This window comes from Bos taurus, chromosome 23 (assembly GCF_002263795.3).
Source record: "Bos taurus isolate L1 Dominette 01449 registration number 42190680 breed Hereford chromosome 23, ARS-UCD2.0, whole genome shotgun sequence".
In the NCBI taxonomy this organism is placed as follows: Eukaryota; Metazoa; Chordata; class Mammalia; order Artiodactyla; family Bovidae; genus Bos; species Bos taurus.
In genome coordinates this window covers 19451171-19464957 of record NC_037350.1, presented here as the reverse complement: position 1 = coordinate 19464957, position 13787 = coordinate 19451171, and the positions used below count along the sequence as shown (strand labels likewise).

The 13787-nt window shown below is 45.4% G+C and overlaps 1 protein-coding gene across 2 annotated transcripts in view; it reads left to right on the top strand.

Annotated features, from left to right (window-relative positions):
* RCAN2 (regulator of calcineurin 2) overlaps positions 1-12076 on the top strand; it is a 279465-nt gene extending 267389 nt beyond the window's left edge. For both annotated transcript variants that reach the window (NM_001314032.1, NM_001015632.2), the window contains 1 exon segment: positions 9494-12076. In NM_001314032.1, the coding sequence (NP_001300961.1) occupies positions 9494-9654 (161 nt within the window). In that variant the 3' untranslated portion in view covers positions 9655-12076.
* The last annotated feature ends 1711 nt before the right edge of the window (positions 12077-13787 follow it).

The window sequence follows — 13787 nt, the reverse complement described above, 5'->3', positions numbered from 1 at the left end:
TTCCCAGTATCAGTGAGTCAGTTTCTGTTTTGCTACACATTGTAAATGTATTTATTGCTTTATACATTCGTTTTTTCTTTACGATTCCACATATAAATGATATCATATAGTATTTGTCTTTGACATTTTACTAAGCATAATATTGTCTCTGCCGTTGCTCTAAATGGCAGAATTGTTCTATTTTATGGCTGAGTAATATTCATATATATATATGTATATACATAGCAGCTGCATCTTTTTTATCTGTTGATGGGCATTTGGGTTGCTTCCGCATCTTGTCTACTGTAAATAATGCTGTGTGAACACTGGGGGTTCGTGTGTCTTTTTGAACTAGTGTTTTTATTTTTTCTCAATAAATATCCAGGAGTGGAATTGCTGGATCTTATAATAGTCCTATTTTTAGTTTTTTAAGGATCCTCCAAACTTCCACTGTTTTCCATAGTGGATGCACCAATAATGAACAAAGATTCCCTTTTCTTCACATCCTCACCAACATTTGTTATTTGCAAGACCTTTTGATGATAGCCATTTTAGTGTGAGGCAAACTTTCTTTTACTGAAATGGAGCACCTCTGAGACCAAAACCATGGAATCGTTCCCCCTCTCTACCCTCACTTCCCTCTCCCTCCCTTCACCCCTCCTCCGTCTTAGCAAAGACCACTTCTGTTCTCCTACCTTGAGAAGAGGCAGGCCTGAGGGTGGGGGTGGGTAAGGGAAAAGACCTCACATCTCTCATGTCAATATCTTTTCTTGCTGCTGCTAAGTCGCTTCAGTCGTGTCCAACTCTGTATGACCCTGTAGACGGCAGCCCACCAGGCTCCCCCGTCCCTGGGATCCTCCAGGCAAGAACACTGGAGTGGGTTGCCATTTCCTGCTCCAATGCATGAAAGTGAAAAGTGAAAGTGAAGTCATTCAGTCAAGTCCGACTCTTAGCGACCCCATGGACTGCAGCCCACCAGGCTCCTCCGCCCATGGGACTTTCCAGACACGAGTACTGGAGTGGGTTGCCATTGCCTTCTTTTCCTAACATGCACTTATTCCAGACCCGTTGAGGCAGGGAGATCCATGTGCAGCCCTGATGTCTCTTCTATGCCCTTCTGAACTCATCCCTAAACATCACAGGCAATGTCATGCTTTGCCATTCAGTGGACCTCCATTGGAGTCCTACCGCCACCACTTATGTGGGGACCTGGAGCAATTTGCTTCCCCCTCTGCACCTCTCTTTTTTTAATAAATGGTGATAATTTGACAAATTGCAAGCACATCATGCACATGGAATAAGTCGTACTTGAAAAGGATGTAGCCCAGTGCCTGATACGTAGACACTATCAAATTCATGGTGGATGCCATGGTCATTCTTCTCTGAGCAGTATTGTTTAGCAGGGCGTCCTCAGAGATTTCTGGTTTCCTCCGCCTGTGCGTGAATTAAGGTATGTACAACACTTGAAACAGAGTCTACCGGGCAGGAAGAACCAGTTGCGTGTCCTTGCTGGTGGTGGTGGCTGTTCACATGCACTTGTTCTCGGGACTGCCAGTGAAATACTGGACTTGGTCTATGCTTTGCCTTATACCCTCTGCCCCCAGGCTGAGGGCATTCTTTGACCAAAGCTGCTAGAGATCGAATTGCTCTCCGGTGATTAGTCCTGCCCGGGTCTGCCTACAGCAGTGTTCTCCCAAACTTAAGTATGAGCCCATGGAACCAGAAAGGAATCCAAAAAAATTTCTGCATAGGACTTCTCTCTCTGAAATTTCTCCTCCCTAGATTATTTTTTTTTAAAGCCCAAATCCCTCTTTCCACTTCTACTTAGAAAAGTGTTTCTTCACTCTCAGACTGATCTCTTGAAGAGATGACTAGCAAATAGCTGTAATTTGATTTGATTTTGTTTTGGCTATATCCCAGAGCTGTCGGATCTCAGTTTCCCGACTTGGGTTAGAACCTTTGCAACCTGGGCAGTGAAAAGGGTGAATTCTCACCGCTAGATCACCAGGGAATTCCCACAGCTGTGAGTTTTTAAAGTTTCAGTAAATCCCTCTGCCCTGGGTCGTGTCCTCTTTGATTTTGTCAAAACTTCCCTAGTGGATCTGTGGTTAAGAGTCTGAACTTCCACTGCAGGGGGTGCCAGTTTCATCCCTGGTTGAGGAACTAAGATCCTGCATGCCTCGTGGCACAGCCAAAAAAAGACAAAACGTAGTATGTAGCTGTCAGTCAGGCTCCAACACGAAAAGAGGCATTTTCCTTGCTTTAGGATGATAGTTAAACCTCAGGATGTGAGTTTGAATCCAGCCTCCACCTTTTATTAGCTGTGTGACTTTGAGCAACTTTCTTAACCTCTCTGTGTCTTGGCTTCCTCAACCATAAAATCAAATTGTTGCAATCATCAAATGAGATAATCCATGTGAATCTACATATCCAGCCCTGGACATAGTATACGCTTAGTGTGTGTTACCTGCTTACTGTCACTTGACTTTCAAGCCATATCTCAGTCTACTGAAATGTAAGTGCCTAAGCTCCTAGCTCAGTGTTTCTCAATGTGATATTTTGGAACAGACAGTCCTACACATTGAGTAAACATTTACTCACATTTACTACACAAATGTGTAGAAAACTACACATTTAGCATCTTTGGGCCTCACCTATTAAATGCCAGTATCCACACTCTACCCAGGCCCTATAACAGTCAAAAAAGAAAAATCCCCTTCACATTTCCAGACACTTCTGAGAGTGTGGCATACTTGATTGAGAAGCACACTATTTGCACCATGGTAGTATTTATCAGTGAAAGTCTCTCAGTCATGTCTGACTCTTTGCAACCCCATGGACTATAGCCAGCCAGGCTCTTCTGTCCATGGAATTCTCCAGACTCCTGGACTGGGTAGCCATTCCTAACCACTGGATCACCAGAGAGTCCCCTGGGTTTCACTATTAAGGAGCCCTCCATGACTGTCACTCAGCTCAGCCACCTTCTCAGCTTTAGCCTTTCATCAGAAACGAAGCTGGCATTATTTGTCTCATCTCCCTTATTTCTTATCTAACCCTCAGTGAGTTGTGAAGCAAACAGGGAAGAAGCAGGTGCCAGTTATTCGTCTAGACTGAATTTTAAGAATGGATGATGGCTTATCAAGGGGAATGCCAAGAGCATTTGCAGCGGGACCCTTGGACGCACAGCTAGGCTGTGCTGGGTGCTCAGTGGCACACTGCAGCCTGGATTAAAAGCTATTCATATTTGATTAAGAAGAAAACAGAAAATTCCAGGAGTAAAATCATTTCAGGCGTAAAATCATTCCAGGCTTGCTCAGGCTGAAGAGACACTGCAAGCCCTCACCCCCTAATATTTTATTAATTGTAAATTTGGGACTAAAAATAACTGCATGTACTGGGCATACATGCAGTTATTTTTAGTCCCATACAGTTTCTTTGTATTCTGTAGCTGGAGGAGAGGTATGTCCAGGTGCAAGCATGGCAGTCCTACAGCCAATGGGCCCAGGTCCCAGGCCTGTCTCAGCTGGAGCGGGGCCAGGCACCTCTACCTCCACAGTTGACCAGGGAGGGATGATCCAGGGCTTGTGGGCCTCCCCTCCCTGCCACATGCTATCAAGTCCCAACCTAACACTTGAAAGGAAGGGTAATCCAAATGTGAACCCTTTCAAACACATTTCAAATCATGCTGTACCCTTCCCTCAATCTCTGTGTTCAACCCCTCAACAGGCAGCCTGTGAAAAGTCCATTTTATTTATCCCATAGGTCAGGATAGGACCATGCCTGCTACTTCCTCTTGAAAAAAAAATTTTTTTACAATAAAAAAATTATTAGGGGATGAGGGCTTGCAGTGTCTCTTCAGCCTGTCTGACTCTTTGCGGCCCCATGGACTGTGGCCCACCAGGCTCCTCTGTCCATGGGAATTTCCAGGCAAGAATGCTGGAGTAGATTCCCATTTCCAATCCACTTCCAATCCAGGGGATCTTCCTGACTCAGGGATCGAACCCACATCTCTTGTGTCTCCTGCATTGACAGGCAGATTCTTTACCACTGTACCACCTGGGAATCTCAAAGTTACCATAAGACATGAAAATTAACTCAGTCTATAATTTATAGCCCTTTTATTTTTATAATGTATTAAGTGTTGTCTTCAAAGAAGACTCACCAGCAAGGAAGCCCTACCTAGAATAACTAGCAACTGGCAAAAAACAAAAGAGACAAGATACAGAAGGAATAAGTAGTCCAACTTTAGCTAGAGAACAAATATTCACTAAAAACATGAGTTGCCATAAAAGAATATTAAGTTAAAACTAAGCTCTGTTTCAGTAGGTTTTTTGTAGAATCTGAAAACAGTAGAATCGTGAGAGGCAGAACTGGAGAGGAGTTATGAGCACCTTCCTTGAAGTCAGGCAGACCTGACCTTGAACCTGACTTTGCCATTCATAACCTGCGTGATCTCAGTGTCCTCCCATATCATTGAGACCTTATGAAACCCCCGTTACAGACCTGTTGTAATTAAATACCCAATTTGTGTGAAGTCCTGAGACCTGCGATCTGGCATTCACGAAGTGCTCAGTGAGTAGCTGCTGCTGTGTTTCGGGCAGATGGCAAGTGTCTGCGACACCTCCTGTGTCCTGGCACTGAGAACACACAGAAAATAGGACAAATACCTGCCCTATTCCAATAGTTTTCAGCTTAGCTGAAAAAATTAAAACTTAGCTACATCTGTTTTCAGCAATGCCCAAGCCCATGACAGTTCCGAAGACCTGGATGAGAATTTAACGTGTGACCACGTGCCAAAGGATTTTGCATTTGCTTGCTGGTAATTCACAGAGTATGAATTTCACAGGGGCGGAAGGTAGAAAACTCTGATCTGTGCCTTTTCTGTGAGCTTCTGGCCCTGGCTTTCCACCCATGGGGAAAGGACACTTTGAATACAGACTAGAAGAGATAAGGGTGTGAAGGGCAAGCCTTGGCTTGTCCTTGAAAAGACATGCTGGTCTGCTTGGCGATCCCATGGGTCCCTTGTCACCTCCTGAACCCCGTGGGTCCCCAAGTAGGGTGACGGCACTGACATAAGCTTTTGTGGTAGAATAATTAGCTGAAGCCCAAAGGGAGAAAAAGGCCCAAAACAGAACAATTCAATCCAGCAAGACCAAAGCTATGTCTTTTTATGCTGTGGACTCTCAGCAGCTGTTGGGCTTTGCTGGATTTTGATAGTAAGAAAGTTTCCAAAAATAGAACAGAGAAATGTCAGCGTTAATGGGGTCACAGCAGTGAAACATCTCTACTGCCAAGCATTCTGACTTTGTTAACTCAACGTGAAGTTGCCCTGCACAGGGTGTCTGCTTCTGCCTGATCCCCATCCCGAGTGTGGCCCCAGCATATTGAGCCCAAGAAGTAAGCATTTCCTTTTGAATGGATAAATGCATTGCAACTAGAGGTGTCTCTAAGGGAATGTTCTTTATCCAAGCCAGGGCAAAGAAAGGGTTTCATCAGTACTTTCATTATGTATATTTTACTACTATTTTTCTTTTTTTTTTTGTCTGAAAGCTAGCTTTTTTTCCAACAGATGAGGCAAGGGGCAGCGTCTGGTCAGTCCCCTGGCCGGGGTCCCTGCTGTCACCACCTCACCCCCTGGTCCCATGGTCTCCATCTGCCATGGCAGATCATTTTTTTGTCATCTATTCATAGAGGATGAAAGGCTTCCACCCATTCATCCTTGTATCCACCCAACAGGGCAAGGGATGAGACCACAGCAGCCACTAGTATCTCTGTGAAAGGCACTGCTTCTCTAAATGTGAGATCGTTGGAGAAATCCTGTGTAGAAAAACAAGAACCACCTCATCTGATTGCTGAGAAATTATGTCTTTCTCTGTCTCTTGTCTGAAGCTGTCTCTCATTCAGATTTGCAAAGTGTCCTGGTGCAGGGGGGTGTCAGGATAAAATGGTAGAAACCCTGGGAACGCTGACCTTCATCCCTGTCCACAGGATTTTGCTGTTCTCCCAGAAACAAAGATGAGACGCCAAAGATGAATGGGTGCTGGTGGCTGGGAGGGGCTGCAGAGCTGAGCTGGGATGACTTCTTCTCCCTTCTGCACCCTCAGCATCCCTCGCTCTGTTACCCTCTCCCCTCACTGTTATCATTTTCCAACAAAAAATTAGGATGCAGAATGGAAGAAGGGAGGGGGAAGCTATTTGCACACCAGCATCCTCACAGGGCCGCAGCCCCCTGCCTGTCACACCAAACCATATAGGAATGGCTCCTGACCCGCTGAAACACAGAGAAGCACCCGGGGGTGCTGGGTACCAAAGTGGATGCCGCTGCACCCAAGTTGCAGGTCTGCATCCTCATGCTGGTTAACTCTGTTTCCAGCAAACAACCCAGTAGACTGTCAGGTGTTTGAAAACCGCTATTCAAAGGAGCCACCACCCAGGTCTGCCCACCTGTCACCCAGAGCCTCTCCTGCAGCTCTCAGGGGGAGCTGGCTGCACTGAGCTTCCACTCCTTTAAAGCAGTGCCTCCTTAGCAACTTCTGCGGTGGTTCTTCTCCCCTGGGATTTTGATAAAAATGACAAGCTGTTAAAAGAGGATGGAACAAAAACAATTAAATGATCTGTGAGCAGCATCAGTGTGTAGAGCACAGCTACAAGTACATGTAGAATACTAACTTTACTGTCGATTACAGGGACGTTAGCAGACTGTCCATCCCTGTTCTCCAGTGGGGGAGCAAAGCCTCGCAGGAGTAACCCACACAGATATCTCCTTCTAGTTCTGTTCCTGTCCCCTGTTTTTGTCACTCTCCTCTCCTGAATCTAAACTGGCCCCATCATCTCCCTGTATCAGAGATGTCAACCTCATTGATGCAACTCTTTCTACCTACAGTTTCACCCAATCTTGACTCTAAGTTATGAGTCTTTATGAGCTGTATTTCTGTGGCTTGGGCTAGTTCTCACCCACTTAGCTGCTTGCCAAGTTCCAGGGAAGTGCCAGAAGTGTCGCACTTCATTTTTGTGAAATGCCCGGTGCCTTTACCTAGGATGTCGGTGGGCAGGGGAGTCCAATTAAGACTTCTCTGAATCTTATCAGAGAGGGAACGCTCTTAGCAGGGTCTGGCTGTATTCATTCGCTAGGGCTGCTATAACTGGACCACAAACCAAGCGGCTTACACAAGAGCAGTGTGTTGCCTCAGGTTCTAGTGGGTAGGAGTCTGAGATCAAGGTGTCGACGGGGCCACGCTCCCTCTGAAGGTGCTGGAGAAGGATCTGGTCAGGCTTCTCCTGTAGCTTCTCGTCATTCCACAGATGACAGCAACACAACTCCGGTCTTCACAAGGAGTTCTCCTTGGATGAGGCAGGCATCCTAACTTCCCCGTTTTATATGAACACCGGTCATTTTGAAGTAGGGCCCACCTTCATGGCCTCATTTTAACTTAGTCGTCAGCAAAGACTCTATTTCCCAATAAGATCGCAGTTGGGGGCTAGGACTGCAGCATCTTTGGAGGGGTGGGACACAGTTGAACCCATCCAGCAGCTGACTCTGAACACTTACATCGTTCCCAGCATCACCTTGATGCTTGTGGCATTATCAGCGCTGCTCGTTCCCTAATGTCAGCACAAAATTTAAAACTATGCCTTGTAAGCATTTGCTGTTTTCACCATCGATGCTCACCAAGGTGTGCACAGAAGCACGGACGTGCTACCCTTCTGGCCGTCCACAAGGGCACTGTCCACTGCAGACCGAGGCTGACAGGCCAGATACCTGGATTGGGCGGTGTCTGGCTTTGATCCTAGAGGGAGGGTGGGACTTTGGAAACTGGGTGCTGCTGCTGCTAAGTCGCTTCAGTTGTGTCGGACTCTGTGTGACCCCAGAGACGGCAACCCACCAGGCTCCCCTGTCCCTGGGATTCTCCAGGCAAGAACACTGGAGTGGGTTGCCATTTCCTTCTCCAATGCATGAAAGTGAAAAGGGAAAGTGAAGTCGCTCTGTCGTGCCTGACTCTTAGCGAACCCATGGACTGCAGCCTACCAGGCTCCTCCGTCCATGGGGTTTTCCAGGCAAGAGTACTGGAGTGGGTTGCCATTGCCTTCTCTGGAAACTGGGTGAGACTATAGCAAATAAAGGGCTTCCCAGGTGGCGCTAGTGGTAAAGAACCTGCCTGCCAATGCAGGGGATGCAAGAGGCACGGGTTCGATTCCTGGGTTGGGAAGATCCCCTGGAGAAGGGAATGGGAATCCACTCCAGTATTCTTGCTTGGAGAATCCCATGAAAGAGGAGCCTGGAGGACTACAGTCCATAGGGTAGCAAAGAGTTGGACATGAATGAAGCAACTTAGCATGCATGCATAGCAAATAAAAGTAGCTGGTTGGATGGGTATAAAAACATGGCTGTCATGACTGATGGGAAATGATGCAGTCTTTTGTCCTAGAGTCTAAGAAATGATGACTTGATCCAGTGATATCTGGAGAGCCACTGACCCGGTGGGTGTCTGGGAGACATTGCTTCTAGGTGTTTCCTGTTCGTGAAGGATGGGAAAGGAAGGATAGGATGTCGGAAGAAGATTCAGAAAAGTGTGTCAGCAGTTAAGCTGAGAAGTTAAGAGCATGCAGATTGAGAAGGTCCTCTGTGCCTGTCCCCTTCTGGACGCCTTCTGCTTGTCTTTAGACCCAGGTCAGCTGTCGCCTGCATGGGGAAGCCTTTCAGAGTTCCTTGCGCCTCGCAACTTGGTGCCCTTGGCTTGTATGGCCACCCTGGCACTTCCCATTGCATTTTGTGCCGCTTTGTCTCCACACGCCATCACTGCACCGTGCTCTTGTGAAAGACGCCAATGGTTTTGACCATGTCTTGTGATTAGCAATGGGTCAGACCATGGGAGATGCTCACTAGATACTTCCTGAAAGGAAACAGATACAGACAGGAAGTAGTCGGCTGCTAGTGAAGTGATTACAAGAGGAGCCAGTCAAAAATAGACCGATAGACTCTTGGAACAGGAGGGGCCTTGACTATCATCTAATAACCCCATTACCCAGTAAGCCTGGCAAATCCAAGATGAGTGGGGATCCTACCTTACTCCAGCCTGGGGCAGCTCTTACCATAGGAAATTGTCCAGAAGGAGGAGAACTTGGAGAACCTTCTCTGAAAGATGAAGGAGTGAAGTGATGGGTTCAAGGTTAGCTGTTAGCAGCCATGCTGGGAAATAGAAGAGAAATGGGTAACTTACAGCCGGGCCCACTGAGTCATCGCCCCAACCCTTCAGACTGTTGTTATTACCATTTTGAAGTTTACAGCTGTGGAGGCTGAGGCTTAGAGAGGTGAGGGGGCCTGCCCGGGGCTGTATAGGTGACAGAAGGTAGGCTTGAGATGGAGACAGATCCATCTCATTCCACTTTCTGACACCATCTCACAGCATCTCTAGAGATATGTTAAAATGCCCCCTCGCTTCCTAAACAAACTTCACCAAATAACCGGTTTAGAATTCCCTCCCGCCTTCTCACCCCCGTTCCCCTTGCTTTTCAGGAGAGAAGTATGAGCTGCACGCAGGGACCGAATCCACCCCCAGTGTCGTCGTGCACGTGTGCGACAGTGACATCGAGGAGGAAGAGGATCCAAAGACATCCCCGAAGCCAAAAATCATCCAGACCCGACGTCCCGGCCCGCCGCCCTCCGTGTCCAACTGAGCTCACCACTCCGCCTCCAAGAAAATATCTGTCTACTCTTTACCATGCTTCTTTTTTTTTTTCCTCCCTGTTGTTTGTTTGTCGAAAAAAAAAATAATTGCCTTTAAATCCCTGGGTGTTTGGTTGTTTGAAATTCCTTCGTTGTAATCAAGCCTCTCGGACAAAAGGGCTAGGAAAAGGTGATAAGTTTCCTGATCATATCATACCCACAGAGTATAATCCATTATTTAGGAGGTTCTAGGGGGAAAAAAAAAAAGTAGTATTTTCTTATTAAATGGTCAGCACAGCCTATATACCTTCATGCTCTCATGTGGATCCAAGCCGGAGACATCAGTGACAAATAGCTCCTGTGTTGTTTGTGAACCGTTCCAGTCCCAGTCCTGACGTGTGTGCGTTGTTTTTTCTTCCTGGCCCCTTAAGTAGGACCATAAATAAACTTGACTTTGATTGCATGAGATTTCCCTATCTGGTCTCCCCAGTCCTCTGCATCCCAACATTCCCAGGACATGCATGATCACCAGCATTTATTTTTGTGATTTGAGGATATACTATAAGTCACCAATTGTCAGCATCCAGTCATGTCCTATCTAGGTTAGCAAAATTATCAGCATCCTCCAGCTTAACAAGTCTGGGTAAATGTCACTCTTTGGAGTCAAAGACTTCATAGCTCTGTGAAAATTCCTGAAGGAAAAACTGAGCTTGGCCCCAAAGATAACCCTCAGTAGATTTTGAACATGATTCCCTTGTCAATCTTTCCCAACCTCCTTGGGGAGGCTTGTCCAGGGTAACAGAGACCGATTTCAGACAAACCTATTTATTACAAAAATTCTCATGGTGTCTGAACGATTGTTTTTTTTTTTTTTTTCCTTCTCTTTGTATATTTGTACAAATGTTTCTGCTGTGCTTTTAAAAATCTGGATGTTTTTTATTTAGCGATTCTTCAGCCATTAGCTGCTTTAAAACATATGTGCATTGCTTATGAATGCATTCATATACTAATACAGGTAATCTGATAATATTACACTCTATTATGTATAACGCTGAATTTTGAAAGGGCACAAAACTTCTCTTGCCAATATATAAACAGTTAGCCAACATCTTTGCTATCAAGACCAGTTGTTTTTAAATAAAGTGAAGAAGCAAGTGTCGGCTGCAGGCAGTTGGAATACAGCTAAATCAACGTAGCAACTGCTGAGCATGTTCAAAAGGAAAGATGGATCCAGAAACGTGTGTGCAGGTCCTACTCACGCAATGCTCATATTGCTCAAAAACCTATTTGTTTTTGTTACATGTGATTTTTCTATTTCTCTAGCCCAAAGTGCATTACAGAAGATACACCTATAGAACCATTACCTTCTGCTCAATGTGCCAGGCCTCATCTACTCCTGTACGTTCAGTGACTTTCTTTAGATGCAAATGTCAATTACAACGGAGTGGGGAAATGCTGTCATTACCCAAGCCTCAGAAAAACACACGAGAACAATAACACAGCCACCTGATGGAAGGATTGTTGTGGTTTTTGACTAAGGTGTATGTTAGTTTCATCAGAAACTGAAAACATTAGACTGATTACTCAGAAATAAAAGTCCGTTTTACTGTGAATATAGCAATATAGTACTGGACACAGTACAGGTGAAACTGAGGACAGCGCTGCTTGTAAAATCCTGAGTTTCCATAAGAAAAACGAAGGCTCCTTTGAAAAATAAAATCTGAGGAGTATATAATAAGCAAATGCTTTGACTTTCCTTTGCTGTGGAGGTTTTTGGTTTTTCATGGACAAATAAAAAGAGTAGACCTAATAGTGGAGAATGCTGCCCTCTAGTGGAGCGAGCTGAGAACTACAGGCGTCAGCCATTTTTATGCTGACTCTTCTCAATCGTTTGTGGGTTCTTTGACTTTTTAAACAACTCAGAATTTTCAGAAAAAGGCAGATTCTAGAGAAATCCGGATGAGAGAAACTATTTGGAAATGACTTTTCAGTGTTTCAAAACAGTTCCATCAGACGTTTCCAACCAAATTTAGTCAAAGTTGAAATGACAATTGTGTGTCATCAAAAAATAAAAACTCAGTGGAGTGTATGACCCAGGTGGTTAGTCTTGGCCACACTTACTGCAAAATGTCGATGTTAATCTATCTCAGATCAAGTAATTCTCTCATGAGATTGGGTTTGGGGAGGTGGAGAGAGGTACATATCCCAGGAGATGGGGAGGAAACAGACAAGACTTCCCTCCAAGCATCGTGAAAGTCAGAATTGCCTCAGTATCCCCCTGACCCACAGGATGCAAGCCTCTTCAGCACTATTTTAAGTTTGAAAAGTTTAACTGTGGAGGGGGAGGGGGAGATTCCCACCAACTGAATCATTTGTGCACGTGTATAGCTCAAAGAGCTTAGATTTCAAATATAACTGGTGAATGACTCTGTCCATGTAGTGTAATTTCTGTGTTGTCTGCCTGAATTGGATCTATCTGATGGTTATTGTGGAAGAGGGAGACTCAGTCTATAGTCTTCCCAAGACGTTATCAAGAGATGAAATGAACTCAGCTCTTCCTGAAAGGGAGCAGGGAGGGGGCGAGGGGATAGGGGAGTGGGCAGAGCTGGTTGGCAACATGGCATGAAGGAAGAGGAATTTGAAGGGGTGGGTTGGGCTCTGATAAGGGGTCTGGGAGACACCCCTGTTTATTGTCATAGTTCAGCCAGCTTGATCCTAAGTGTACACAGACTCTTTTAACATAATCCCCACTCTACTCTTTTCTTTAAAATGCTGTCATAGACCTGAAAGTGAAAGTCACACAGTCATGTCAGACTCTTTGCGACTCCATGGACTATACATAGGATTTTCCATAGAATTCTCCAGGCCAGAATACTGGAGTGGGTAGTCTTTCCCTTCTCCAAGGGATCTTCCCAACCCAGGGATCAAACCCAGGCCTCCCACATTGCAGTCAGATTCTTTACCTGCTGACCCACCAGGGGAGCCAGTAATAGACCTGAAGCAGGCAAAAATATACCACATGGAACACACCAAGCACTATCATAAAATAAAATACGGGCACATCTCCTTTATGAGGATTAAAATCATCTGTTTATCAAATTATACCATTAAGAGAGTGAAAAGGAAAGCCTCAGAGTGGGGGAAGATAATTGTATTAATATTACCTATAATTGTTAAATAACTCACATCCAAAATGTAAAGAGAACTCCTACAAATCACTTAAGAAAAGAGACAGCTCATTTGGTAAGAATGGTTAAGCTGCTTGAATAGGTACTCTAAGTAAAGAGGCAATTCACACACACACTGTACCCCTGACGTATCCCTACAGGCCTTAAACACTGAAATGTATTCAACATCAATTTTCATCAGAGAAGGACCAGTCAGACCCTCAAAGAGGCACACTACACACCTATCAAAATTAGGACTGAGGAAACACGAAGTCACGGTGTCAGTCAAGGCAGAGTATAACTGGTACCACCACCTTGGAGTACTGTTCAGTAATAGTTACCAAGGCTAAACACAGACTGATCCGGGAGGGGTTCCACTCCAGGACAGACACTCAGCAGATCTGAGTTTTCACACCCACCAACGGACTCATGTTCATGCAAATTCATGTGCCCGACATGCAGTGAGGCCAAACAGACTGAAACGTCGGAATCTAGAGCAGAGTAAGATGCCATGCAGGCCGTGCGAGAAGAAGTAGCTCACACCTAAAAGGCTTTGAGCTCCCTGAAGGGTTTTGGCAAAGCACCTTTAAAAGCCAGGTGAGATACTGAGAATGAACTTAGAGTTGCCAGGGAGGAAGTATGGGGGAAAGAGATAGGGAGTTTGGAATTGACATGTACACAGCATTATATTTAAAATGGATAACCAACAAGGACCTACTGTCCAGCACAGGGAACGCTGCTCACTGTTATGTGGCAGCCTGGATGGAAGGGGAGTTTGGAGGAGAATGGATACATGTATATGTATTGAGTCCTTTTGATGTCCACCTGAAACTATCACAACATTGTTAATTGGCTATACTCCAATACAAAATAAAAAGTTAAAAATAAAAGCCAGGTGAGGGAGGGGGTTCAGAGGATCTGTAATCAGCTCCTGCACGATTCTCTGATTGGTTGGCGGTAAGATAGCAGGGTGGTGT